This window comes from Polistes fuscatus, unplaced genomic scaffold (genome assembly GCF_010416935.1).
Source record: "Polistes fuscatus isolate 324 unplaced genomic scaffold, CU_Pfus_HIC Scaffold7, whole genome shotgun sequence".
NCBI lineage: Eukaryota > Metazoa > Arthropoda > Insecta > Hymenoptera > Vespidae > Polistes > Polistes fuscatus.
The window spans coordinates 4,812,311-4,837,640 of record NW_025113151.1 but is presented as its reverse complement, the minus strand read 5'-3'; the positions used below and the strand labels follow the sequence as shown (position 1 = coordinate 4,837,640).

At 31.0% G+C, this 25,330-nt stretch overlaps 2 protein-coding genes across 4 annotated transcripts in view; one reads left to right on the top strand and one right to left on the bottom strand.

Moving 5' to 3' along the window:
• The window catches only part of LOC122524493 (inaD-like protein), a 34,154-nt gene extending 17,510 nt beyond the window's left edge, over positions 1-16,644 (top strand). The window contains exons 2-5 of the mRNA XM_043646809.1: positions 8,391-8,510; positions 12,355-14,220; positions 15,156-15,354; positions 16,515-16,644. Of these exons, the coding sequence (XP_043502744.1) occupies positions 8,393-8,510; positions 12,355-14,220; positions 15,156-15,354; positions 16,515-16,563 (2,232 nt within the window). The 5' untranslated portion in view covers positions 8,391-8,392 and the 3' untranslated portion in view covers positions 16,564-16,644. The remainder of the gene's footprint in view (positions 1-8,390; positions 8,511-12,354; positions 14,221-15,155; positions 15,355-16,514) is intronic.
• Positions 16,645-17,513: 869 nt separating this feature from the next.
• Positions 17,514-25,330, bottom strand: part of LOC122524492 (signal transducer and activator of transcription B-like) — a 66,564-nt gene continuing 58,747 nt past the window's right edge. For 2 of the 3 annotated variants that reach the window (XM_043646806.1, XM_043646807.1), the window contains exons 3-6: positions 20,335-22,231; positions 19,635-20,227; positions 17,914-18,034; positions 17,514-17,740 (exon numbers count right to left, since the gene is read on the bottom strand). In XM_043646806.1, the coding sequence (XP_043502741.1) occupies positions 17,704-17,740; positions 17,914-18,034; positions 19,635-20,227; positions 20,335-22,231 (2,648 nt within the window). In that variant the 3' untranslated portion in view covers positions 17,514-17,703. Of the gene's footprint in view, positions 17,741-17,908; positions 18,035-19,634; positions 20,228-20,334; positions 22,232-25,330 lie in introns of those variants that run through there. The other variant, XM_043646808.1, reaches the window with a different exon arrangement.

Here is a 25,330-nt window from a genome sequence, read left to right as displayed (position 1 = left end):
TTACGTGTTGAATGATGTAGTATATATAATATATATATATATATATACATACATACACATGTTACACATTTTGGTATGTAAATTTTTAATTAACACCGCAAATTCCGACCTAATTTTTTTCTTCTCTCATACGTAACTCGTTATTACACACGAAGATACGATTCTATGTATTCTCATTTTGTAATAATAAATCATAACAACATTTTATGTAACATTTATGTAATCTGTTTAATTTCAGTAATAATAATATAAATATTTGAAAATATATATTGAAATATTTTTAAACTTTTACAATCTTATTTATTTTTTCAAACAATTTTGTAAAATCATTTGAAATACGTTATTATTATTATCAATATTTACAGTATTAATATTGTTTGTTCTTTGATAATAGAAATAAGAAAAACATTGAATAAAAATAAAATTATAAAATGAAGAAATAACGATTAACAGAATTCTTCGAAGAATTATGTTAGTTTCTTTCTAATCTTTTTCTTCCTCTCTCCTTCTCTCTCTCTCTCTTTCTCCTTGTCTCCTAACGACGAAGACTTGTTAGACACGTACCCTGAGGCAGGTATTACATAATTCTCTTCAAAATATAAACCTCCAGGCTCTCCTACGACATAGTTGCGGTATATAAGATACTTTTTATCTACATTGTGAAATGCACGTTCGAGCTGATTTTTGCGATGTAATTACTTCTAATTAGAAAAACAGAGAGAGAGAGAGAGAGAGAGAAAGACAGACAACCTTCGTGTTATCCAGAATATCGAAATAAAATAAGATAAAATAAAAATAACGAAATATCTTAATTTGTTTTACAACAATATTTAATCATAAACCGAACTATCTTGCACGTGTTGTATTAAACGATATTAATTTATTTTTAATTTTTTCTAATTTTTTTTATTAATTTTTTATTTATTTATTTTTTTTTAATTTAATTAATTTTATTTTTTTAATTTATATTTTTTTAATTTTATTTTTTTTTTTAATTAAAAAGACGATCATACTACATTGTTGTATTAACTTTTTTTAGCACCCTAACAATCATTTTATTATTCTTATCTGTTAAATTAGATATCATACAATAGTTAAACGGAAATGTCGACACGACGAATGTAATCGAGTATGAATGAAGTTCGTTATAAGTGCACATTCATTACCGACATACTAATCGATCTGCTATTTCGCCGATCACGTTTCATACGTACTTATATATGTATACAATGGAAATATAATCGATAAACCGATTGATCGAAGAGATTTTACAAGAGGGACACCGTTACTCAAATTTCATGAAAATTATGTGAAGAATAACGATAATTATATACTATTATTTCATTAGGCTATGTAAGAATATCATTTGTTTAATATTTTCTTTTCTTTTTTTTTCTTCTTTGTTCATTAAAATGATACGTCACGCACGTCAAAAGCTTTCTAATGCAATTCAAATGTGGACACAATCGATTTTAGAATCAATAAATTAATTAATAGTACAACAGGTATTGTTAGACCTACTTAAAGTTAATTAACATTGCATTTGTGTACTTTGATTGTATATTAAATATTTTTGTCTGAAGTAGTATACTTCAATTTTTGTTAATTTCAAATAGATAAATTTCTAATAATCAACTTATTATCGATTGAAACTTATGATATCTACAATTTTAATAATAAAATTTGAAATCCGTCAAATCTTGTTAACATAAATATACTTAGAATAAATAACCACAAAAAACAAACAAAATAAACAAAAAACATACATGCTGACATTGGGCTTATCAATCTTCCGTTATCTTATCTCGCATGACTACATGTAATGCTATTTTAAAACGACGAGAATCTTGTGACAAAATCGATAGAAAATTCTTCGTTATTAAATTAAAAAAAAAATCTCCGACAGTTTTTCAAAGAAAGAATATAATAAGGAAATTATTTTTCGATCAAAGTAAATCAGGAAGCAGTGCCGAATTAAAATTAGAATTTGTTCAAGTTCGTGTTAGATCGTACGTGTATGTATATGTATTATACTTACTTTAAAATATTTATCGAATGATAAACGGTCTTTCCATTCGTGAAAGCAGCCAAGAGAGAACCAATCGACATTCTCGACAACGATCGGACCCGAAAGAATCAGGTTGTAAGCCTTGCGAGTTTGCCACTGTTGAGAGTTGAGTTCGTGCAACGAATACCGGGTCCTGATCTAGTGGTCTCAAGCCTTAAAGTGGGTCGCTTTGTGGTTCGCATTGACACGAAAGGGGTTCTTAAGGGATACCTCATTGGTTTCCAATGCAAACACCTACGCGATTTATCTCAAACGTCTCAACATTTTTCCTTTTTTTTACATACTTGGAAAATCCACCGTTAAATGACTTGAAATTAAAGCGACTTTCTTTTTTTACTAAATACTTTTATATTTTTTAATGTTTAGATATATATATTATTCATCGTTTATATTTATTATTTTCAAATTTTCTAATGTATTATATATATAATTTTTTTTGTTAAATTGTGATTGAACTAAATTTTTGTACTATATCATTTAATTTTTTATATTCAGTTATTATTAAGTTTGGTTATTAGATCTCTCTCACACACACACACACATACAAACACAGTTTTATTATTATTTATGTTTATTTATTATTTTTTTATAAAAGTTAATAGTTACTATAAAAATATATATATATACAGGATATAAATACTGTTATTTATATTTTGAATGTTAAAAATTTCTAAGATTGTGCAATTTTATAATCTGAAAAAAAGAATGAATGATTATGAAATTAATTTTGGAATTTTTACTGTATCTCGTACATAAGTTTCTATTCACATTTCAAATTGAATTTTTTTTTACAGCAATATTGATTTTAATTCAATACAATTAATCTATTTCAAAAGTCATTCTGATAAATTTGAAGTGTATATAAAATGTTAAGAAATATACGTGTATATAAAGTGTATATAAAATGTTAAGAATATATTAAAATAACACTACTTTAATGCATGACAATTTCATTCATTTCGCTACTCACATTGAATGATATAAAAATTATTCATTGCATTTTATCGTTCGTCTATTAAGGCCTTACATACGTCCAGAATTTTCCAAAACTTGATTTTTTTTTTTAACAGATTGATGTTCTCTATAGTGTTAGGCTTATTTCTGTGAAAGTCGAACAGAAATTCCCCGTTTATCCAAAGTTATGGTAGAAAATGTGACTGCTCGACGAGAGTTTGGTGCTCGCAGATAGCTGTCCTTTGTTTGAGATACTTAAAATCTTAAACGCGTTTTTCTCGAAACTACTTTTTCCACCACGGTCTACATAATAACTCATACAATTGTTAATATTTTTTAATGCGATTTTTTTTAAATATTTGAAATCGTTTTCTCTATAGTATGCCGAACCGGATTTTGGATACTTTGATTTAAAAATTTTATAAAAATAATTACAGTTTAAAATTTATGACGTAAAACGCATACTTTTTTTTAAACTGTCATAAATTGCTAAATTTTCTGAAATTCAAAATTCCAGATCGACAACTATACCTATAACTCTTTTTTACAAAAATTTTTTTATATTCTGTATATATGATATAATGCAGACCGTGGAGCAACTTTTTTTTTCTTAGTGTTGTGGATCACATGATTTTTTATATAGTAATTTTTGTAAAAATAAAGTGAAATAAAATTTTTTATAAAATTTAAATACCAATAAACAATGTACACTATTTATTTTTATTAATTTTGATTATTATCCCTAGACTAAAAAATTGTTATTTTTTAGCGCATTTCTGGCGCTACTAGACGCATGTAAGGTCTTAACTTTCATCCTGTATAAATGTATAGGAAGAGAATGAAAAATAAAATAAATATCGTGTAATATTTGAGTCATCGACTAAGTTGACTACTTTCCGCAACCTGTCCTTGATAATAGAGATACACACACACACACACACACACACGTATATTACTATTTAAAAATGAATGAAAAAATTATATTAACAGACAATTTAATAAAAAATAGAGAAACTGCAGTTCCTGTACGAGTAGAATAAACATTTATCAAAGTACATATGTTCGTGATATAGGTCAAACGATCGATCGATCGATCCATCGATTCTTCCTGGTAAAACCAATTATTATCTCTAACATAAGCTGTTTATAAGGGAAAGTGTTCGATATTCTTGCGTGTTAGTGACACATCACTATTACTACTACTATTACATTTTCACATCTTTTGACACTTTCTACTTTCGTTTAGAAGGATCTTGACGAGTCGTAGAAAGCATCAATCATTAAAACCATTTATTTATTTCGATTTTCGAACTTTACGATTAATACAACACGTATTTCATATTTCGTTAAAACGAGAAAGTTCTTTTATTAAAAAAAAAACCTTAAAAGTGAAAGGTAATTTGAACGTTTAATTTCACTTCATAGTATTCCTCGATCGTTCGATTTATTTCATCGATATTTATGTGGTAATAAAAAATTATTTTTAATTCGGTTCAAAAAAAAATTTAAATATAATATAAAAATCATTGTATCAAATTTTTGTTTCTTAGACAAATTTCCTTATAGTTTGAAACGTGAAGGATTTTAAGCATGACGTCAAAATCGAAATAACGTGACTACTGACATTTTGAATCTAAGAATTATCTAACTGTTTCAAAGTGTGTTGTTAGATATTGTTACATAGCACTACGCTGCGAGGGAATTCGCAAACCGGTATATTTCACGCGTGCCAATGACGTTTCTAACGGGAAGCCGATAAATTTTGCCTTCTCTACGATTCATAATTCAACATACGAATACGCATAATAAGAATATGGACCAAAGGTTTCTTGATGATTTGAAAAATTAATTATTCTTGAATAAAATGTTTTATGTGTTAATTTTTGATATCAAATTACTAAACTACAAGCTTAAGAATATTTTATTAACCCTTTAGAATATTATTATATTATATTTTTATTATCGTGTTATTACATTATAAAAAAATATAACTATTTTAATTATAATTTAAAAAAAATACAAAAATAAAAATGTAAAGTTAGATGATAGAAAGGTGTACGTTGTAGAACTCTTTCCAAGGATAACATATTCAACGTTAGAAAGAGAAGAGAATAGAAGATTTACAATCCAGAAGAGAACTTTGTGTCGAAGAACGGAAGCTGAACAGGAGATCGGCAAACGGATCGGGTACGAAAGTGGAACGATAAATCTATGCGCCGATAACTCGACGTTTACCTTCGGGATTCTTCAAACCCTTTAACGATCCCTCGTGAAATTTATATCGCTAGAGAATCGACCGTGTCCTTTTTGTGTATTTCCCTTTATCTGGAAGAACTTGCCGGAAATGGGAACGAACGCGGATGAATATAAATCGACTTCCTTGCTCTAGATAATATTATTTTACTATGTTCCAACGTTTAGATATGATTAGAAAAGTATTATAACGATTTTGAATGTTCATTCATAAAAAAGAAATATTTGATTTTAACAAGGAATATTGTACAAAATTATTGTACCAATTATTTTGATTTTTATGTTTACCAATTGTTAGTAAAATAATTATTTTTTTACGATAATTTATTAATTAATAAATTAATCCATCGCGTATTTGTTTTTCTTCCACAATTACGATAAACAATATAAATGAGATAAATTTTCTTATCCAAGTTGTTATGAAAAAAAATTAATTTGATCGTCATTATTATTTTTTAATATCATCTTATTAAATTTCATCTCGATTAATAATAATATTCGCAAGAGCGAATTTAAACGAAGTATTATTAACGAGTTCCTTCGAATCGGTCACGCTTCACGTATCTCGAAAAATTTCACGGTCATAAGAAATCGAATGTATGTATGTACATACGTGCATAATCAAGTAATATAAAATTCATTTTCAAAATAATATTTTTTTCAACGATCGATAAGCAGGATAATTAGATTCTTTCGAAATGGTATTAGAATTAATTATAGTTATTTCACATGTTAATTCAAAACATACACAGATGTGCCCACATATATAAAAATATATAAAATCAAACAGATGGGAATAAACTATTATAATAATAATTTCAAATATTAATACACCACATACTCGAATCCATAATCTCACACACATACACACAGACACACGCACGTGTTCATCGTGTGGATACAAATATTAAAACAGGATAATATATAAATAATTACATTAATATATTATAGAAAAGACCATGAACTTTTCTTCCTGACTACAATCGTTATCCTTGATCGTGGATCGACCTGCATCCTTCTTTCCAGACGAACCCACACACATCGAATCGATAAAAAGTGAAAAGCGTACGTTCGTTCATTCGCATTTGTACGTGGGCCGTGGCACGAAGTATGTTGCTGGCACACATATTTGCATCGGAGAAAGTCAGCCGTCTCTTTGCCATCCTCTCTTCTTACCCCACCCCCCTTCTTGTCCCTTTCCATGCCTTCTTCAGCTACCACAGCAATACTACCTCATCCTCATCAGACAACTCTTTCTCCGTACAAGAGAAAATATTTAATACATATATAATTTTTGTATGTATGTACGTACCTATATGTGTATCCATATGTATATTCGCATTCGTATAAGTATAATCGATGTATTAACACCTTGCATAACTTGCTACTGTATTAATCATACCATTATATGTTACTTATCGTGGAAAAGGGGCTATTGAAACAGCATTTTTCACATAATTGAGCTTATCTGTCTCTCTCTCTCTCTTTCTCTTTCTCTTTCTCTCTCTCTCTTTTTCTTTTTCTATGTGTATATATATATATTTGTATATGTGTCTTACATATTTTGATTCACACGTTTTAACAACGTTAGGTGTGGGAACAAAAAAAGGTGCGATCTTTCTAACATCTTTCTAACGAGCGTGCTTCCTTAACAACCTCGATCTTTAAGAATCAACTATTTTTACACGCAATTTCACACGGAGGACATACTTCTGAGATAGATTCATACACAACAAGTAAGGGAATTCAATCAGTCAAGATAACGAAGACTAGTGTTGAATATTTAGACACATCCTACATATTTGTTGATGAGATATATTAAATATTATCTTCATCATCTTCTTCTTGCTTCCTCTTCATCTTCATTTTTTTGTTTACTTTTCTTCGAAACATGTTGACCGAGCATTTGCAATGTAGGCCGAACAAGCGGTAATATGCTTTTGAAGTAGTATAGTTCGGTATACGAGAAATATGTTGAAGAGACGAACAACGTATTAGCTCAGAAAGAGAGAAAGAGAGAGAAAGATGGCATGATCACCGGCTGTTACTTCCAACGGTACCAATAAGGAGAACGGGACAGTTATTTGTTTGACCGATGCGTTGGATGAATATTTCTTGTTCAATACTTCCGTACAATGAGAATGATTAATCAATTTGTTTATACATTAAAGCAAATGTTCGAAAAATAAATAAAAATATACACGCAAATTTACAACAATAAAGGTAATAATCATTTAATCATATTAATTAATCTGTCAACTGTTTATATTTTGCATATTTGAATTATTTGTAGAAAATAATTTGTATGCCTGTAATGACGCGTATATGTGTCATGCTCTGCGAAGAAAAATAAATCTATATAAACAAATTGTTTAATAATTAAATAATTAAATATCGAATTTTTCTTTCATTTTCACTTTTGAATATAATTTTATGAAAATATTATTATAATATTTCACGAACGTTATTATAATTATTTAATCTCGTTGATCCTGAAAATAAATAATCGTGTTAAAATAAAGAATGAATGAAATATTTCAAAATTATTGGAAATTGAATTTAGTCCATTTAACCGTTCTCTTTATCCATATTTTATAATATCGAGAGCAAGTGCAACGGCAGGTACGTAATTATAAAAAAAAGAAAAAAAGAAATAGAAAGAAATAAAAGAAAACAAGAAAAAAATGCGGACACGGTTCAGCAAATACGGCGGAACTGTCGTTCGGTTGATTCACGCGAAATATCCATTCACTATCGTTTCACTCGTATGAGAATTTATCGACGTTGATGCTGGAACAATTCTACTCTTAAATAATATAAATAATATAGAATAAAATATATATATATATATATATATATGATTATCTATAATAATAATATAAAATATATATTAAAATTAATTATACTAGGAACCAAACCGAATAAAATCTTAACGTAATTAAAACAAAATGAAACTAAAAAAATATGTCGTTTAATTGCATTTAAATATTTATTGAAATTTACGAATAAAATTAAATTAATATATAAGACTCGGTGTATTCGTGATAATATAATAATGAAAGTGGAATATGCGAATAATTGAATTTTAATTAAATGATGATAATTATTTTGACAGAAATGCGTTGGTTTCGTGGCCACGCCGAGGCACCGAGACTTTTGAGCTTGAGTCCTCTCCAAGCCGACGAAGACCTTGAAGGAGCATCCTACCACTTTCATGTTACGTCTCAGTACAGAGGTAAGTAACCGGAGAAATTGATGATTAATATGATCGAAGAAGAGTAGAAATGCAACGTGTAAGATAAGGATCACGAATTAAAAACTACTATTCAAATTGAAATCGAAATTGAACTTGAAATCGAAATCGAAATTGAAATTGATATTGAAATTATGAAAGATTTATCACTTACCAATTATAATAATTTCTAATGTATTGTATTTGTTGAATTATACGTTGTTGTTGACACTTCGAAAGTTAAACGAGAACTGAAAAACCTAAGCTAGTTTTTATTAGTTTGATTTTGCAAAAGGTCATCGATACAAATATTGTTAACATGTACTACTGGCATTGAAATATCTATACCAGTTGTGTTTACTTTCTTTCTTTCTCTTTCTTTACCTTACTTTCTTCTAATTTTGGTTTGTTTATAATTGTTTTTTTCCTTTTATCTTTTTCTCTCACTCTTCCGTTTTCCTTGAATTCCTATTTGTTTACATCATTATTCGAGATAAATTTAATATTCAACGTTACATAATATCTACCAAACATTCTTTATTTTCATGTGTTAAAATTTAATTTATTTTTAAATTTCTTTATTCTTATACTTTTGTATTCTTTTACTTTTTAAATCATTGTAAATTTAATTATTTAAAATTTAATATATCGATTTGCTTATTAATTATGCGAATCAAGAAAATAATTTATTGTAATATTTAATATTACTTCAAATCTGTTATTATATTTATTATTGCCACTTTCCTCCTATTTATTATATATAAAAAAGATTTTTTTGGATCACATCTTCCTGTAATTCGAATTAGTTGAAAATCAAGTTCAAGAATATTCCAAGTTCAGTCGAGTGAAATGGAAATACTTTAAAATAGTCTCTTTCTTTTCCGGAAATAACACAGGCGTGTAAAATGTAATCCATGCAAGGAAGATACTCGCTAGCCGGAAAATCGTAGCCCAGAAATCCTGCTTTAAGAGACTAGCAAGTATATGCATGAGCACGCGCAACATTATCATTTCGACTAATCGTTTTCATCCTGTAGTATCATCGCGCGTGTGTAACCGTAATATAACTTACCATAGTCTATGCAAATCTAATGGAAAATTTTAATATCAAGATCATGTTCTTCTTTCTTCGTCCTTTATATACTACATCATCATCATAATCATCGTTAAACATAAGGGATCATTGATTATACATATTAATTTTCATATAATAAATATAATAAACGTATTGAAATAAATCCAGATAATTGAACACAGAAAAAAATACTATAATAATTTAAAATTAAAGAATAAATAATTTGTTAGAAGATGCAGATGTGTGAAAATAATGAAAATTAACATTTTTTAGATTATTTTCTATAGGAAGAAAATACAAAATAAATGATATGGAAATAAAATTGTTCAAAAATAAAAAAAAAATTGCTTCTTTTTTAAAATGATTGTTAACGATATATAAAACGGGTATAATTTTAACGATCGATTTATTATTGATTCGAGAAAGCACACGTGCGTTACAGGTCAGTTTTAAGATTAGAACCGAAAAGAGAAAGAGAGTAAACGACAAAAGCCGACTTCAAAGTCGAAAGAAGAGAAACGAAATAGCACCCTCGTCGACTACTTGTGTAATACCGTCTCGAGCATGGCTATGAATGCAACAGAGGGAATAATGCGAAAAGAATAGTACCAAAGGATGAGACTTTGCGGGTTCGTTGCAGCTGCAAGTGCAGCACCAGTTTCCATATTGCTACGACAGAGTTATAAAGATACGGGTGAACGTAGTAAAAGCTTCTTCCTATTGTAAATAATACGACCCAGTCTTGTGTATAACTCTTTGTTATATCGACTATAGGGTGAACTAAAAGTTCTTGACTTATTTTTACGCATTAATTTCATTCTATAAAATTTATTTAATTTTATTATATTTTCTATGAAATATAATTGTAATTAAATTTTGGGATTGAAAATTATTGAAAAAGTGTGATTGAATTTTTCAAATAATTCTCGACATTTTTGTTCGACTATGTATCTTAAATAATTTCGAAAGGTGTTTAATTTTACTTTAAAATAATAATAATTAATGAAAATTGAAATATCTCGTTAATGAGATATAAAAAAAAAGAAATTGTTTAAATTTAGAAATATTAATGATCATTGTTATGATTAGGATTAAATATATATGTATTATAAATTATGAATTTATTTCGATTGAATAAATGTTCTTGAACTGAAATTATATTTAAAAAAGGTATCTACGACGAAAAACCGCACGAAAACGTTAGTCAACTGTTTCTCGTGAACTTTCCCCATCATTGTGACGGTTTTTATTTCTTTTCTTTTCCTATTATGATAAAGGCAACGACACAAAAACGTCAAGGCAACATTTATTTCCGTTCTATCAGCTTGCTTTGCTTGCATTTTTAAATTCTCCTTTTTTTGTCATCTATCAAAGTTAACGAAGCTATTGTTAGTACATTATTAAGATCATCAAGATAATACGAACGATGGAAAGATAATTTGTCAATCATTTTTGTAATCATTTATTTTAATGAAATAAAATAAATCATTGAAAATAATATAAATAATAATAATAATAATAATAATAATAATAATAATAATAATAATAATAATAATAAAGAAATATTATTAAAATATTTTTAGTGGTTCTTATCATTCTCCGAGAATAATTTTAAATTAAGATACGCGTCCTCGGAAAATCGTCTTTATTATTATTTCGTTAACGTAGTTGAAAGAGAGTTACTCATACTGGATGTCCTGTTTCCTGTACGTGTGATCCTGCATGTTCACCACTTACTTTAAGTTCGAGTAATGTATAAGAAGAGAGTCAGTTTCGCGGTGACTCTCGTTCAAAGTGGAAGTTACTTTTTAATTGTAGTATAAATTTTAATCATCACAATGATAAACGTTTGGTTCGATGGTGGTATGAAAATGGACAAAAGTTGTTCTAGAAGTTCCTTCAATTTTTACGTTTGGATAAAATGTAATTTGTCACGTTATTTTATTTATTTTATTATAAAAAAGAAAAAGAAAAAAAATACTATGCAATAAATTCCTTTCATCGTTCACGTTCTAATGAAATGTTATTTTTGATCGGTACTATTTTTATAATATTTTTTTAAAATCTTCAAAAAATTTGTTCATCAGTAATACGTAATTTTTCATGTTTTAAATATCGTTCGATTAATTTTCATATTCAATTAGAAAATTCATTAAGCCACACTTGCGGTGAATAATAAATAAAATAATTCTATTCTATAGAAAAGTGGATCTTTATGTACAAATCGTATTCGTATTTTTTCCTTTAATTTTATAATAATAATAATAATAATAATAACAATAATAATAATAATAATTTTTATTAAGTATCACGTATATAATAACGAACTACCTCTTCTATACGAATTGCCTCCTGTAAAGAGAATTGCCTCATTAATAAACCGCAAACGTGGACTCGCTAGACAAAATTGATGGCCTCAAGTTAACTACGTCGTTTAATGGTCTCTAGAATCTCACTTTATTGGCACTTTACGACTACTTAAAAGAATTTTGTTGAAAATCTTCAAGATGATAAATATTCGTAAAACACTGTTAGTAGAAAATAGTAGAGAAAGTTTAAGTTTGATTTCTTTGTTTAAAACGATCATTTTCAAATTTCATTGTCGCTTGTTATCTTTCCCGTATCTTCTTAATTAATTATATTTCTTATACACGGGTGTCTAAAAGATATATATATATAATTTAATAACGATGATTATGTATGATTACGTATAATAATGTTTTTGCAAATGAACATCAACAATTGTAATTATTGTAAATAATTTAATTACAGACATGTCGCCAGTTAGATGGGCACGTAGAAAATCATCGAGTTCAGAATCAGAGAGGAATTGTTACAACGTTCAAACGTCTCGTGTGACGACCGAGCGTACTCCAAATAAAAAAGAAAAGAAAAAAATACAAGAGGAAAGACGAAGGATTTGCGAGAAGAGACATCCATTGTTGGACCGAGTCAAAAATACCCGATTGACGTTTTTCAAGGACAGAGATACAGACGACGAAGACGAGGAAAATGAAGATAACGAGGATATTGATGAGGATGAAGTTGTCGTCTCCGATAGAATGCAATTTCGATCTATGTACGAGTTAAGTCAACGTGGTTTAACGAGGAACGAGTTTCGAAGATCCGTTTGCGAAAATGATTTAAAGGATATCAGCGAAGAGGAAAGGATTCGTGCTAAGAGGAAACGTAGATCTAAATCGCAAAACAGGTTGTTAACGCAAAGAAAATCTCAACATCAAGAGGATCGTTATTCCTTTTTACAAACCTCGACACCGGAAAGTTTGAAACATTCGGTGTTGCCTAGGGAAACTTACAACGAAATTCCTGGATCAAGATTGTCTCGATGGAGGAAGAATAAAGAAAAAGATTTAACCGAAGAGGATAGAAATCAAATAGATCCTAATCAAACGGCAAGAGAAGGTTTCGATAGCATCTCCCCGTCAAGTTGTCTTGCAGCAAAGTTCCGTGCAATGCAGGACAGATATTTGAAAAGTTCAACGAGCAAACTCATTGCTAAGATTTACAAAAAGGATAATAAAGAGTGTAAGGATGGTAAGGATAAAAGAAGATTACGTAGCTTTTCTTATGGTACTTTGCCAGGTCTCGAAGAATTAAGAACGAATCCTTTGTACGAGGATCAGGATCAGGACGACAATGATTCTGGAATATTGGATAACGATTCAGCTACTAGTTCACTTCTCGATGATAGATGTAGTAGTGGGGCTTCTGGTTTGATGACAAGTCAATCTAGTACCAATGATTCACCCCCAAGATTACCACCGAGAAAACCTTCGAGTTCCATCATGGACGCTGATAGAACAGCTCGGTTCTTCTCTGCTTTAGATATACACTGTGTTAGAAGTGATCCTAAAACTTGTTCAAAAGATATCTTAAACTTTGACGATTCATCCGAATTGATAGAAGAATCTAAATCAGAAAATCCTAAATCATCTGAGTTACCTGTTATCCGAAGTAAAACTTATACGACTGAAACGATGGTAGTGAAATTGTTTAGGGATACACCCGATCAATGTTTAGGCATTTTCATAGCTAAAACTGCTGAGACTAGTCCCGGATATTTGGTAGCACACGTTGTACCAAATGGATTGGCTGATAGAGAAGGAACTTTGAAAATCGGTGATGAAATTTTAATAGTCAATGGTAGAAGACTTCGTGGATTGAGTATGGCAGAAGCTAGGAAAATTTTAGGCAATGGAAGTGGTCCAGGTGAAGTTGATATTATCGTATCCAGATATTCTAGGGTTGATCATCCTAAAAGACTTAAAGAAAGTAGCGTGGATTATGAAAATATTAGCATGGAGAATGGTCATGGTGTTATAGTCGAGGATTCGCCTAAATCACGTTTTAAAAAACATCAGAGTAAACATCACAGGGATCGTAAAAATGAATCTGCAAGATCAATCGTCATCTCGGATAAATCGAATTTGTCTGCGGATAACAATGGATCCGGGAATCAATTGCAAACACAAAGTGTATCGAATTTTTGTACATTACCTCGAAGACCAAGGAGCACTGTTTCTACGTTCTTGACAGTTTTGTTCGAAAAAGGCCCGGGAAAGAAATCCTTGGGATTTACTATTGTTGGTGGAAAGGACAGTCCTAAAGGAAGCATCGGTAAATTTTTTTATCTTTCTTATCTAAAAAATTTATCTAGAAATCTTATACCCTCCACCTCTTTTTTTTTTCTTTTTCAATTTTTACATTAATTAAAATATTCTAAGATCTATATGCGTAAACTTGCTACCCTATAATGTAACACTGACGTAACAAGTTCGTGCATAATTCAGAAAAATTTTGTTTTTGTGAGCACAGAAAGTTATTGAAATATTTAATTAATATAAATATAGGAAGTTTTTTACTATTTGTATATTAATTTTTTGTTTAGTACTAAACAAAAATAGTAACAAATTGTACTATAAATTAAATAATAGTATAATTAGTTTTTTTTCTTTTTTTTTGAAACAAGAACAAAATTAGCTTATAAAAAAGGCTCGGCCCGTAATAGGGATTAGAAAACTGGTAAAGAGTGCATCGTATTTAGTTTGAAAATGTTTAGTTAATGGCACCGATGCCTTTTCCTTATGTCATAACGTTTACGCGTTCGCTGACCGTTGTCAATAAATCCTACTTATACAGTATATAGCTACGTACGGTTTTAAGTTTTACGTCCTCGTTAGAAACATGGGCAGACGAGTAGATACAAAAGGTCAGAAAACTAAACAGACAGATAAAAAGAAAGAGTTTTCTACTTTTTTAGTAACATTTATAAGAATTTATGTAAAATTTCAAAACATTTTCTAAGCAGATCGAATTTATCTAATAAATATTTCGAAACATAACAGGATTCTTATTTGATATCTTTTCCATTCCGTTTTCATTTTTTTCATCTGATCCGCATGTTTTTAATATTTTAATCAAAGCACCTTCGATTATGAATGTTAAGTAATTTAATTAAATAAGTTGTTCGTACGTACCGTTAAATTGATCGTTGCATTTATGATGAAAACAGATGATCGTTGATTATATTTTTGTTCTAATTTCGTTTATAGGCATCTTTATAAAATCGGTCCTACCAAGTGGTCAGGCCGCTGAAGATGGTCGTTTGCGTGCAGGTGACGAGATTTTAGCTGTCAACGGTCAGGTATGTCATGACTTGACACACCGTGAAGCCGTGCAATTATTTCGCCATATCAAAAGTGGACCGGTTGCGTTACATTTGTGCAGACGTATTAAAAATCGAGAAACACAGTGAGTGATGATAAAAGTTATTATTTTCTTTATCTTCTTTCTTATTTTTTTTGTATAATAATAACATTTTTTTACTTTGTTTTATTCGTAATTTGTTTTATATCGATAAACAATGTTTCAGCTTTAAGGTCAAATCTTTTGCGATGGATGTATATATATATATACAGAGTTGTTTTTTTCTTCTTTACGTAATCGATATAATTATTATTAATATCATCAATTAATTAATACTAATAATAAAAATAATAATAATAATAATAACAATAAAAAGTAATAATAATATAATCATTTTCGATTACACTGATTTTCTACAAATTTTAAAGTTTCTTTTTTCCTACTCTATCAATAATTGTTTCTTATTAAATCTACGCTCTTTTCTTATTTATTTTTTCTTAATCCTCACGTATACAGGTTTATATACATGTATATATATTATATCTACATATAATATATTTATAATTTATTATATGTATATATTACCAGAAAAGTGGGAAATCCGGCATTGTTAGCAATTCTTAGGCCTTGCCCGCAATACATGGTGTTTTTAGGCAATGTAGGAAACAGAAGAATTTTTACGGACTTATCGGGCAACACACACCCCGCCCCCAACACACACATAAATACGAACATGGAGCGGGTTTTAGTGCGCGGGTTTTTGAGACAGTGCGTACCGCTATACTATGCGTTATACTATACTATGTATGCGCTATACTATACCAGATAAGATAACAATTCTTCTGTTTCTTTTGTTGCCTAAAAATGTCATGTATTTTGGGCAACGCCTAGTAATTGCTAACAATACCTGCATTTCCCACTTTTCCGATACATATATAATATATATATATATATATACATACACGTAATATACAATATTTTATATACATATACACATATATATATATATATATTATATGTATACATATATAATTTATATATATATATAATGTATGTACATAATTATATTTTGTATATATATATAAATATAAATGTATATGTTAACGTATATGCATACTACGAAACGTAAAGTTGTATTTAACTATTTTGTTGTAATTTGTATTATATGATACATGGTTTATTTCAATTAATTAATTTTGTTTATATTATATTTTTTTTATAGATTATTAATTAATTTTTTAATTTATCACACCTTCATGTTACAGAGCAACGAAGGCCAAGTCATGCGCAGATCTTCTTCTCGTAGATACGTGAGGACACAACTACGTGATAAGCTTTTTATTTATTTATCGATAAAGAAGAATAAAGATGCACATATACATATAGAGAAAAAAAGAGAGAAATGAAGAAAGAAAGAAATATTACGAAGAAACAATGCAATTTGTACATAAATACATGTTACAGATCCTACTTGTTATGTATATGTATATTATATATATATATATATGTGTGTTGTAAATTTGTGTAAAGATCAATGTGGAAGTAAATTTATTATTTAATAATAACGATAATAATAATAATAATATCCTCACAAAAAGAGAAAAAAAGACAGAGATGATGTGTAATAATTATAATTTATAATATATATATCATTATTATTATTACCTGCCACTCCCTAAGAAAAGTTACATCGTCAAGCACCTTAAAAATACGTCCTTATTTTAATTTTTTCCTCTATTTTTTCTTTCTTGTATCGTCCTTTTTAATAAAATGTAATTGAATTAAATTAAAATTTGATCTTCAAGTTAAAGAAAAAAAATTTTGTTTAAATATTTCGATAAGTCGTTTTACATGACGCGTTGAGTAATAAAAATAAAATATAATAATAATAATAGTTTACAAAGTATATAATAATTCCTATCATCATTATAATAACAATAATACCAATTGCTATCGTCATTATGATTAGAATAATAATAGAAATAACATTAAAATATATTTATTGCTATAGTCATTATGGTCAACGACATAATAATAATACGCAAATAAAATTTTTTCAATTTGCCAATAGGGGCAACTCTGACGATAAATAAATTAATCTAAACGATCATATTTTTTCTACATATATAAATATATTAGTAGATATAGAATATATGTAGAAAAAATTCAATGATACTTTTTTCGTGCTTTTGCAACTTATGCTTCTGTGTGTGTGTGTGTGTGTTGTTTTTTGTTTTGTTTTTTAACCCCCTTTCTCTCATTTCTTTTTGTGTGTTTCGTTTTTTGTTCGTGAAAGACTAGAATCCTAAAATATTCTTAGAGTTCGTTGCATGTCACAGGGGTCTTTTTTATTTCGCTTAGAATTTAAAATTCGAAAGAGCACTTCCGGTGGGCAGTTTCGTCATTGTGCTGTTAGCCTCCTTTGTTTTTTTTTGTTTGTTTGTTTATTTGTTTCTAGTACGGGGTTGATTTTAAGGTGCTTTTAGGATACCTAAAAATAATAAAGAAAAACGTTATTAGTACAAAATGAAGAAGATTAATATACAAAAAAAAAAAAAAAATAAAATAAAGATTATTGAAAAACATCAAAAATTGATTGGATTTATTCTTGTTACCTATATCATTTTTACTAAAAGATATTATTTCATCGTATTATTATTTTACCTGTGTCGCCTTGTAATTTCTAACTCGACCGGACCTTCTCTAACCGCTTTAAACAATTCGATGACTTCCTGATGCGTGTGTCCTTTCAAAATCTTCCCATTCAAACTGACGATTTCGTCGCCTAAAATACACGATATCAAAAATGTCATTAATTCTTAAATAAATAAATGATTTAAAATAAAAGTAAGAGAGAAGAAAAGTTCGAAAGATCTTAACCGTTAGATTAATCGTTAGCAATCAACGTTTGATTACCTCGTGAAAAATTTTCTCTCATTCTCCTTATGTTAGAAAGAACAAAGATAAAAAAAATCATGTTTAATAACAATCACCGTAATTATCTCGGTCATAAAATAATGTGAAAAACATATAAGCACCATAAAGATTAAATGAAATAGATTGAGATTATATATCTATAATCTATTTCTAAATGTTTAAATATAAATTCAACGTAGATCATATTATTTAAACTCTCGTGAGTAATAAAAAAGAAAGAAAAATAAAGAAAAAAAAAAGAAAAATTATTTTCTATCGATGTTTCTTTTTCTAAGAAGAATAAACCATTGCGGTGTAATTTTATGTAACCACCTGTCTTTCAGACCACGAAAAGAGAAGTATATTGAACGTATTGCTTGGAAGTATTATAAGATAGATAGAAAGAGAGCGAATGAGAGAGTGGTGGTGCGGGAGGGGAGAAGGAAAGAGAGAACCCCTTTACTTATGCAACCGAGTCGACCACGGAACCGTTATACAAGCATACGCTAAGGGGAGGTGGGGGCCGAAAGCAGAGGGTTTTTAGAAAGAAAAAGCAAGAGGAAACCACCATGGCAGTGGTTTGCTCGTAAAAGATCAACCAACCAACAACGTAAGGAGAGGGATATCGGTTGAAACTCGAAACGTATTGCGTGAATCCTAGCTACCTAACATCTACACCTAACGCCTTTCCCTACCGTCTTCCACCTTCTTCTTCTTCTTCTTCTTCTTCTAGTTAAGTTACACAAAAATTTTATTTTACTCTTTTGCTCGAGGAAATACTAGCTTGTTAAGAATTAGATACTATAGAAAGATAGACAGATAAAAAGAGGGAAAGAAAAGGAGAGAGAGAGAGAGAGAGAGAGAGAGAGAGAGAGAGAGAGAGAGAGAGAGAGAGAGAGAGAGAGAGAGACAAAGTTACTTACAAGTATACTAGAGATAGTCTTCCCGCGATTAGGATTAATCACATTGGTACATTTTCTATTTAATACGTCTGACACGTTAATCGTAACTAATTGCTTACGGAAGCATTGACTACTTTTTATATAGCCATTTACTTTACGACTCTCTAACGAGCATGATCTAGGCTGGAATTATGACGCTCGGTATAATTCTTTGAACTATGAAGTCCCTGTGGGGAATCGTTAAAATCTTCGAGGAAAATAAATCAAACGATTGAAAATTCTAGCTTGATCTTTCCCTTCAAGAGTTGCACGTCGTCGTTGCAAGAGTCAACGGAAGAAATGAGATAGAGATAAAGAGAAAAAGAGAGAGATAAAGAAAAAGAAAGAAAGGTTACTGTTTAAAGATTCACAAGACGTCAGGTGTCGGATTAAAGATTCGACGTGTGTCCGGACTCGTCGTTCCTTCGAATACTCATCGAAGGAAAAAAGTACGTGCTAGTCAATACGAAAGGTTCAGTTATTTATCTGTGTGCGTGTGCGTAAACATGCGAGTATGTGTGTATATACCTTGAAACAACGACTTGGATACGTCGGCTTGTCCACCTGGAAAGACACGTCTGACGAAAATGCCCATTTCACCCCTCGGACTGTCCCTCCCACCGACAACGCTAAATCCTAAACTGGGCTTTCCATAACCTTTTTCAAACTTGGCTACGTGTTTCGTCAGATAGTGTTGGGATTCGGTGTTAGCCTCGAAACCATTCTCCGAGTCCTTTCGATGATTCTTCGACAGGCAGGAGAGCGGTAAAAAGTCAGGTCGTTTTCCGCTGGATCGTGTAACGTCATCATTGACCTTACTATCCTTCGTTAAATTTTCCTTCGATTTGTCGTCGATCAACGACATGTTAGAAAGATTTTTCGCATTTTCTAAATACTCGTACTCCCCAGGTAGAGCATTTGACGAAGAAGAGGAAGATGAGGTTGGTGTTGGTGGCGCGACGTAAACCTGAGGCACCGTTTCCTCGTAAGCTGTCATCAATCTTATCTTATTTCCTGTAAACGATCTAAGAAACTCTTGGACCTCTTCGAGACTCTCTAGAGTTCGTAATTCTTTTCCTTCTACTTCGACTATCTCGTCGCCGAGTCTTAGCCTACCGTCCCTACAATAAAAGATAATATAACGATTAAATGAGATGAGAAACGAGATGATGGATGATCGATATTATAAATCGATAAGAGAAAGAGATAAATGACCAATCGATATTACCTATGAGCTATTCCATCGCTTTCTAACTGCACGACGATATAACGGATCTCTCCTAGTCGTTGCTGTGCCAATCTTATGCCTAAACTCTCTTTAGGATCTCTCTTATGAAGTTGAACTATACGACAACGTCTAACCCTCTTTGGTGGCTGTATGATATCGCTGAGGAAACGGGTCTTATCTTGTTGCAATCTTATCCGATGCGATGACACGTCGATCGATTTCGTTACGTTGGTATTACCCAGTCGACTTGAATTATCCGTGCAAATAGGAAAATGTGAATTGGCATCGTCGAACGAAGTTTGATGAATACTCGGTAACAATCTTCCCGAGGTACTCTGATGCCATCTCAAACCGTCAATGACATCCCCAATTTCTGACGAATCAATCCTCGTCTCATTGTTCGTACCCTTCCTCAATTCTTTTTGTTCTTGATCCTGACACTCGCTAGGTGTCGAACTTCTCATTGGTTTCTCCAATTCGGAATCAATGACGCTACTGGTATCCGAACTATCTGTACACTTCAAACTCAAAGCTTCGTTTTCCGATGCAGCTGCCGATTCACCCCTAGGACCGTCACTGTCGTAACCAGATTCGTTCGAACTTACGTAATGAGAGGATAACCTTTGTTCGCCACTCGGTGCAGAATTTCTACGATCGTTTCTCAAAGTAGCTTTAACATCGAGCTCTACGTTCAACGAAGATGTTTCCGAAAATCTAGATTCCACCGTCCTGACGTCCAATCTATCGTGATTGATCTCAGTTTGTTGATAAACAGATGGATTTCGTCGTACTAGTGACGTTAGATTAACATTATCATACGCATTGCAACGCGCTGAATCTTCCGAATGAAACGTGTCCTCGATACGCTCGAGCTCGCTAGGATTCAGACTATACCTTTCAGATTTTTTTCTAAACTCAACGTAAGAATTTCTGCCAGGTTTAACGTTTTCCTGATATCTAGGAACGTTACAACGACCCAAATTACTATTTCTAGATCGTTTACGTCCCAACGTTGTCGTACCGACGTAAGAATCTTCAATTTTTAACGCCGGAAAATGTTCCTCCGATGCTGTTTTGAACAATCTCTCGTCTTTTGATACAAACGATCCATGACGTTCCTCCGGTAACACGGATAATTTCGATCTTAAAAATGCATAGGGAAAATTTGATTTCTTAGCTTCTTTGAAATCGCAACTACTACTTTTTCTCATTGCCGATTCCATTCTAGATCGGCCAAAATCGCAAGGTTTGAAGTTTCTAGTTGACGGGCTTCCGGATGGGCTAGCCGATAAGCTGCCAGTTGGACTGGCAGAAAGACTTCCTGATTGACAAATGGACGGTGATACGTTGTCAATTGGGTTGTCGAAAACGTCGTCGTTTCGTCGACCAGCTAAATCATCGCAGGACACCGTTTTATCCTTTCGTGCTGAAATTCTTAAATCAATTCCTTCAGATGGATCATCTCCTTTCACGTAAGTCGGACTAGTATTCAATTGACTCGTACTACAACTTCTAAAAAGATTTTCTTTCTCCGATGTTTTAGATCCAATTTCGACGTTTTGCGAACGTCTGTTCATTCTTGTTGAATTTAACATCCCGGTCGAACCCATTCGAATAAAAAATGATTTAAACGGCGACGGTGATCTTTGAGAATTTCCTGCCAACCTTTTTGGATCCAACTTTGGATCTGTTTTTTGTGATAACGTTGACTTATTTCCTGCAGGATTTAAACTAGCATTGTTGTTATTGTTGTTACTGGATTCGTTGTTATTGTTGTTGTTGTTGTTACTATTTGCATCGGATCTTTCTAAAGAACAAATAGTTTCACGGGAACCAGCCCTACGAAAGGAATCTATTTTTTTGCTCATTCTCCGGCCCCAGACTCCTAAACTTGACCCTGGAAATAATAAAAAGAAAGAATTCATTGTTAATAAATGGATAATATACTTATTGTTAAAAGTATTCATATTTTTTTATAGAAAGAAATGATATATTCGAGTAGTATATGGTTGAAGACAGTAATGTGTATAAATTAAATTTGATCAACGTCACGAAAGGAGAAGGAAGTTAAAGGAAAGAGACTTGAATGGCATTGGACCACCTTCGTACGACGAAAAACCACTCGGTATTTGAGTTCACGCTCGACATATGGTCGTCTCCTTCAGGAAATACCATTGAATGCAACAAACGAGTCGTGCATTTTCAGGTTTAAGATTTATTAACTCAATTCTCTAATAGATTTTTACCGAATATTATTGTGTATAAGTAATAGCGTAAATTTGTATCAATCTAACTCGAAGATGTAAAAGATGTACAAGAGTATTACATATATGTATTTATGTATTATTCGTGAACATGTTCATACATGAAGAGAGTATAGTAAACGTTATTCAGTCCTTTATTGCACCAGCATACGTACGCATGTAAATGCGGTTCATTAAAGGCAAGTATTTCCTGAAGAAATGATGCATTGTATTGCAACAACATATGGTGTCTTGCCCTACCCTGGCTTAACCATGATCATCAGAGATGCACTTTGCGATCCTAACATCGGTCAATGTCGTGATCTAACGTTCTGATCAAAACTAATCCTTAATATGGCAATAATAAAATTTATACCTGCATACCCAACAGCAACATTTGTTATCAAACTTCTAACACTAATATAAAACAAAATATAGTCACCAATAGTAATTATAATAAATAATTAAGTTGTTAAATAAATATTTTTATTATAAATTGTATTTAAAATAAATAAATCAATATAATAATTAAACAGTAACGGTTAAATCTCCAATTAAAATTACATCCATCCCTTAAGATTAAATAATACGTATACGATATAAACCCCCCAATCTCTCACTCAAAAAAAAAAAAAGATAAAATAAAATATTTGAAAAAAGGAGAGGAGAACGATTTGAAATGAAAACCGAAGAGTGGTGAAAATTCCCGTTTAGGTGATGTTAAAGAAGAATAAAAGAAGGAGTGGGAGGAAGGAGGTGGAGAGGTCGATGGATACCGGGACAGCAACGGGCCACCTCAACGGACGAAAAACCACCCGGCATCCGCATTCGAGCTCGACATATGGTCGCCCCCAGAATAAGAAAAAGATAAAAAGATAGAAAGGGAGAAAGAGAGAGAGAGAGAGAGAGAGAGAGAATGATGGAAGAAGTTGAACGAGAATCGGAGCCAAGTCCATCGTCGAAAGGACGGCTGCTGGTTCCGCGTATTTTGCGACTACTTTTTCGAGGTGTCACCCCGGTTAACGGGGCCGTGCTGCCATCGAGCCATTCGATCCTCTACGAACAGCCAAGACGATTGTCAGGCTGCTCAGGTATCGGGTACACGTGTTTTGCGATAACGCACGCCGCGGTACACGAAGAGAAACGGTCTGCTGACTCGAAACGCGTTATAGCCTCGTTAACGGCCAGACACGTACATACATATGTACAAATTTATATGTCTATGTGTGTATATGATACCCACCCTTACCTATACTGCATCCCTAAATACTCTCTTTTTTCATCTTTACGTCAATTTTATTCTAATTATTATTTGACATAAGGAAGTTTTAATTGTTGGTCATGTTTCGGGTTTTAGTGAATTAGTTTGATATGTTCTATGCGTATGCAATAGGTGCCTTTACTAACGTTGCATCGTTCAATTATGTCTTTAGATATTTGCGTCAATTTAATTTAATTTTATGTTGGAGAGGAGAAGTTTAATCGTTGGTTATCTTTTGGATTTTTATGAAGTTTGTTCAATAGAAGTTTTAGTGAATTAGTTTGATGTTATATGCAATAGGTGTCCATACTAATGTTACATCATTTAATTCTGTCTTCTAAAAAAAATTATTGTGTTAATTTAATTTAATTTTATATCGCAAAGGGGAAGTTTAATCGTTGGTTATCTTTTAGATTTTTATAAAATTTGTTGAATTTGGATTTTAGTGAATTAATTGAGGCGTAGTTTAATTGTTTGACTGATTGATTGATTAGGCGAGTGATCAAAATACTTTGATTATTTAAATGATCAATTAAATATTCAATTATTATGGTTACAAAATAATACTTGTTGTTAAATAATTCAATTTCTATTCCATCACATTTTTGAATCACTTATCACACTATTGTCCTAGTCCACAAAGGTGAGAACAAATAGAATAGTAACGACTTGGCTCGATGCTCGCAAGGAACTGTTTTCTACGAGAACAACCTAACAGAGGAAGCAACGCGTTATAATCCGCAATGTAATTCCAAAAGGAAGTGTCCGTGACCGTGTCGCAACTGTGCTTGTTTCCGAATCGACTCCTGTCGGAGTGAAAAACCTTTTTGCAAACAAATTCGATCTACCGAAAATTTATTCACCCAAAATTTATTGTTTAAATATTACATTTCTTTTCCTAAAATATTTGTATAACATTTTAATTTTTCGTTTAAATTAATACGAATATTCATAATTATCATCTTTGACAATTGTGAAATATTTAGACGAAGGTGAAGTATTTCAACGATTTAATTATAATATTATTTTCATAATTTTTTTGGCACAAAAATAATAATGCAAAAATTTATTCGCATTTAAAGTAGAGCCAAGTCAAGTTGACTACCTTCTACCAGTACTATTGTTGTACACCTTTCCGCAGAAAAGTAACGGCAATGCGGTTAGAGATGCGGATAGCATGAAAGACGATGATAACAATCATAAGAAGTACAGTACTGTACTGTACATACGTTTAGTAGTTTGTAACGTAATAACATACACAAATTAATATCTAAAATTTTTCGAATTTTTGTGTACAAAAATCACTTTCAATTTTCTTCTTTTTTCTCTCTCTACAATTTCTTTAGAATTTTTAAAGAAAAGAAACACGCGTATATATCCGTATGTGGGAGTACGCGTATGTGTGTTAAGTATGTGAGTTTCTTGTTCTAACGAGGCACGAGTCAAGAAACAAGCAGACGGTTGATTAGTGAAAGGATGCGATATTTCGAGA